Genomic DNA, 5,441 nt, shown 5'->3' on the forward strand with positions numbered 1-5,441 from the left:
AAAAAAAAAAAAAAAGAAAAAAGAAAAGAAACTCTAATACTCTCCTGTTATGTCCTAAACACAATAGGCATTTAATAAATGTTCCCTGACTTGACTGGAATTCAGGCCTAAAAGTGGCTAAGTGAAACTCTTTCTGTATTAGGTTTAGAATATTAGCTAAAGGTTGATTATCAGTCCTGAGGAAGACAGTGTATTTGGTAAAAACACAAGTGCAAAGTAAAAGGAGACTGACATTTTCTCTATCTATCTAACCCAGTGGTTCTCAACCTTCCTAATGCCACGATCCTTTAATACAGTTCCTCATGTTGTGGTGACCCCCAACCATAAAATTATTTTCACTGCTACTTCATGCAGTGAAAATAATTTTATGGTTGGGGGTCACCACAACATGAGGAACTGTATTAAAGGATCGTGGCATTAGGAAGGTTGAGAACCACTAATCTAACCCAAAACACATTGCTTTCCAATCGCATTATTGATCCCAACTCAAGTGGAGACAAAAATTTCTATTCTACTTATAGTTAAGAAAACACAGCTTATCTTTCTTCAACTAAATGAGACCACGAAGGACAGGCCACCAAGTTCCTTTCCCTAGGCCAGATAAGGAACAGAACTGAACATAAACCCTTTCTTTCTTTTCTTTTTTTTCCCAAAGAGACAGGGTCTCAGGTCAGTTGTGGTGGCTCATACCTATAATCCCAGCACTCTGGGAGGCTGAGGTGGGTAGGACTAGAATGCCTGCGCTCAGGAGTTCAAGATCAGCCTGAGCAAAGCAAGACCATGTTTTTACTAAAAAAATGGAAAAACTAAGCCATGTTTGTAGTGGGAGCCCTCAGTACCAGTTACTCAGGAGGCTGAGGAAAGAGGATCCCTTGAGGCTGGAGTTTGAAGTTGCTTTCAGCTGTGATGATGTCAGTGTACTCTACCCAAGGTGACAGAGTGAGACCCTGTCTAATTTAAAACAAACAAACAAACAAAACCTAGATAGGATCTCATTCTATTGTTCAGGCTACAGTATAGTGGCATTATCACAGCTCACTGCAACCCCAAACTCCAGGCTCAAATGATTCTCACACCTCAGACTCCTGACTAGTTGGGACTATAAGTGCACACCACTATGTCAGGCTGATTTTTTAAGAACTAGAGATAGAGGCTCAGCGCCTGTGGCTCAAGTGGCTAAGGTGCCAGTCACATACACCTAAACTGGCAGGTATGAATCCAGCCTGGGCCTGCCAAACAACAATGACGACTGCAACCAAAAAATAGCCGGGCATTATGGTGGGCACCTGTAGTTCCAGCTACTTGGGAGGCTGAGGCAGGAGACTTACTTGAGCCCAGGAGTTGGAGGTTGCTGTGAGCTGTGATGCCACAGCACTCTACCCAGGGGGACAGCTTGAGGCTCTGTCTCAAAAAAAAAAAAAAAAAAAAAGAGATAGGGTCTATAATGCTGCCCAGGCTTATCTCAATTCTGGGCCTCAAGTGACATTCCCACTTTGATCAAAGTGCAGGGATTAGAGGCATGAACTACTGCAACTGGCCCATAAATCCTTTCTGAAATGAAAGGAGCAGAGATTTACATTGGTCCTTTCAGAATTTTTTCCTCTCTTTTATTTTCCAGCTGTCTGCACCTACCTGTTTGCAGGAGGAGACTTATAATTCTTATTGGTATATATTTCTTCCAAACTAAATTCCTTCTTCTTTAACCTGAAAAGAGAAAAAAATAAATAAAGTCTTCAAGCTTTCTGAAGAGAGAATATACTGATGTTTCCCAATGCTATCCTTTCTATCCATTTACTTCTTTTTAAAAAAAAATTTTTTTTTGAGACAGAGCCTTAAGCTGTCACCCTCGGTGGAGTGCTATGGCATCATAAATCACAGCAACCTCCAACTCCTGGGCTTAAGTGATTCTCTTGCCTCAGCCTCCCAAGTAGCTGGGAGTACAGGTGCCCACCACAACACTCAGCTATATTTTGGTTGTAGTTGTCATTGTTTGGCAGGCCTGGGCAGGATTTGAACCTGCCAGCTCTGGTGTATGTGGCTGGCGCCTTAGCCGCTTGAGATACAGGCTCCACCTTCTATTCATTTACTTCTAACCTTTCTGTAATAAATACATCTCATGTGAACTATTATACTGGATTTTCTTTTGCAGGCTGCCAATCTTTAATGTTGTGAAACTTAGTCCATTTATGCTTATGGGAAAGATATATTTGGATATACATGTATAAAATGTTGTTATTTACAGCTTCTTTTTGTCCCATCTTTTCTTTTTTTTAAAGACAAGCTCTTACTCTGTTGCCCAGGCTAGAGTGCAGTAGTGTTATCATAGCTCACTGTAACCTCAACTTCTGGGCTCAACTGATCCACCTGTCTCAGCCTCGTGAGTAGCTGAGATGACAGGCATGTGTCTCTATGCCTGGCTGAATTTTTTTTTTTTTTTAATGGGGACTCACTATGTTATCCAGGCTGGTCTCAAACTCTTGCCCTCAAGCAATCCTCCCACCCTGGCCTTCTAAAGTGCTAGAATTGCAGGGGTCAGCCACCCACAATCCAGTACAATAGTTCACATATGACATGTCCCAGATTTTCAGTTTGTTTTCTTTTTCTTTTTTCTTGCATTTCTGGCCAGGGCTGGGCTTAAACCCGCCACCCCCAGTATATGGGGCCGGTGCCCTACTCCTTGAGCCACAGGCGCCACTCTCTTTTCTTTTTCTTAATTGACTTTTCTTCCTTTTTTATTCCACTCCACTGACCTGGAAATTACACACAGTTTGGCTCAGCACCCAGCAGCTCAGTGGTTAGGGTGCCAGCCACAAACACCGGGGCTGGCAGGTTTGAACTTGGGCCTGCTGAAAACAATGACAACTATGACCAAAAAACCCCCCCAAAACAAAAAAACAACATTCCGCATTGTGGCAGGTGCCTATAGTCCCAGCTGCTTGGGAGGCTGAAGCAAGAGAATTACTTAAGCCCGAGAGTTTGAGGTTGCTGCGAGCCGTGACACCACACCACTCTACTGAGGGCGACACACTGAGATTCTGCCTCAAAAAAAGAAAAAAAGAAAGAACAGAACAGAAATTACATACTTTAGTGGTAACAAGAATTTTAATGAGCCCTTTTAATGTAAAATTAAGTGAATTGGTATTTTTGCCCTTTTCCCAATCAATACAAGGTCTTTGGTACTCTGATCAGAAATGTCCTGATTTGTTATTAATGTACTACGTGTTGTGTTTCCTTCTGTAATTTTTTTTTTTTTGCAGTTTTTGGCTGGGGCTGGGTTTGAACCCGTGACCTCAGGTATATGGGGCTGGTGCCCTACTCCTTGAGCTATGGGTGCCGTCCTACGTATTTCTTTCTGTATTTTGTAATTTGTCTGTCAGAAGGTTGGGTGTGGTGGCTCCTGCCTATAATCTTAGTACTGTGGGAGGCTCAGGTGGTTGGACTGCTTGAGCTCAGGAGTTCCAGACTAGCCTGAGTGAGAGTGCTGTTTTTCTATTTTAAGAAGCCTTATCACTGCTAAAAAGAAAAACAAGCTGAGCATTGTGGTGGGCGCCTGTAGTCCCAAGTACTTGGGAGGCTGAGGCAAGAGGACCTTTTGAGTCCAAGAGTTTCAGGTTGCTGTGATATCACAGCACTTTACCCAGGGCGACCAGAGTAAGACTAAGTGAGACTGTCTCAAAACAAACAAACAACAAAAGAAAACCCAGGGCATTTGGCTTATTTCTTCCCCAGATCTAGATCTTCTTCATTACATGCCTATGAGATGTCATTTAACATATTCTCTTTTTTTTTCTTGAGACAGGTTCTTACTTGGTCACTCTTGGTAAAGTGTTGTAGCATCATAGCTCATAGCAACCTCAAATTCTTGGGCTCAAGTGATCCTTTTGCCTCAGCCTCCCAAATAGCTGGGACTTAGGCACCTGCCACAACACCTGGCTATTTTTTAGAGATGAGGTCTCACTCTGGCTCAGGCTGGTCTTGAACTCGTGAGCTCCGGCAATCCACCCACTTCAGCCTCCCAAGTGCCAGGATTACAGAAGTGAGCACCTGGCCAAACATTCTCTTGATCAAATATAAGGGAAACACTATAGCAATTCCTTATAAATTGCCAATTAAATATACATGTAGAGGTGTTGGTTTTTTTCTGGTAGAAAACATTCAGGTGGTCGCATATACTTCCTTCTGGGGGACATGATACTTTTTGGAGACAGGGTCACGCTTTGTTGCTGAGCTAGGGTGCAGCAGTGTTATCATAACTCAGTGCAACCTCAGATGCTTGGGCTCAAGGGATGCTCCCAACTTACCCTCTTCAAGTGCTAGAATTAAAAGTGTGAGACAATGGACCTGGCCTATTACGTCTTTAGGGTTGTAAATGGTGGCATTCTACTATTCTTTCTTCATTCATTATTTAGGCAGAATCCTCTCTACAGAGAAATTTCATGATCATCAATTACATCTGGGAATTCCAAAGTACAGTTTATAACGTAAAAAGCAGAACCATATGCTTGGTTCTGTCCCATTACCTATCACTTTCCAAAACAATAATTTTTTCCCCCAATATACTCCAAAGGTGGCCAATGGGTTGCTTTTCTTTTAAGTATCATTTTAACCATAGGATATAAACATATTTGATGGGTTAATTATTACTTTTAATGCTCAGCCTATCTCCTCTGTGGACAGTGGGAATAGCTTCAAACTGGTTCCTGAATCCCTGTGACACACTAGTACAGATGTTACCTTCTTTTTTATAAATTTCAGAATATTAGGGGGTATACATGTTTTATTTACATACTTTGTTCTTGTATAAATTTGAGTCAAAGCTATACATGCAAATGTGCCCTTCATCCCGATGGTGTGCACTGCACCCAACAGCTATGAATTCACCCATCCCTTTCTCTCCCCTCCCTCCAGCTTGATTTTCATCAAAATTTACATTCATTTTTTTTTTTTGAGATAGAATCTTACCGTGTTGCCCTTGGTAGAGTGCTGTGGCATCACAGCCCACAGCAACCTCAAACTCTTGGGCTTAAGTGATTCTCTTGCCTCAGCCTCCCAGGCAGCTGGGACTACAGACGCCCACCACAATGCCCAGCTATTTTTTTTTTTTTAATTGCAGTTGTCAATGTTGATTTTAGCTGGCCCAGGCTGGGTTCAAACCCGCTAGCCTTGGTGTATGTGGCTGGTGCCCTACCAACTGAGCTATGGGTGTCGTCCAGAGATTTGTTAAGTTTCTTTTGTTAAAACATATTCCCATACTCTGTATATGTCCGGATGTAGAATTGTCATCATTCTCTAAGGAGTCCATAAAATTCACCCATTAAAAATGAACAATTCATAAAAAAATTAAAAAAATAGACTGTACTGTTCAGTGGTTTTAGGATATTTAGAATAGTATTCACTGATTACCACTCTCTAATCTAGAACACTTTTTTTTTTTTTTTTTT

At 41.8% G+C, this 5,441-nt stretch overlaps 1 protein-coding gene across 4 annotated transcripts in view; it reads right to left on the reverse strand.

Moving 5' to 3' along the window:
• PRR14L (proline rich 14 like) overlaps positions 1 to 5,441 on the reverse strand; it is a 78,117-nt gene that overhangs the window by 3,006 nt on the left and 69,670 nt on the right. For all 4 annotated transcript variants that reach the window (XM_023517683.1, XM_023517682.1, XM_023517684.1 and 1 more), the window contains one exon: positions 1,633 to 1,704. In XM_023517683.1, the coding sequence (XP_023373451.1) occupies positions 1,633 to 1,704 (72 nt within the window). The remainder of the gene's footprint in view (positions 1 to 1,632; positions 1,705 to 5,441) is intronic.

This window comes from Otolemur garnettii, unplaced genomic scaffold (genome assembly GCF_000181295.1).
Source record: "Otolemur garnettii isolate 467f Iridium unplaced genomic scaffold, OtoGar3 scaffold00116, whole genome shotgun sequence".
In the NCBI taxonomy this organism is placed as follows: Eukaryota; Metazoa; Chordata; class Mammalia; order Primates; family Galagidae; genus Otolemur; species Otolemur garnettii.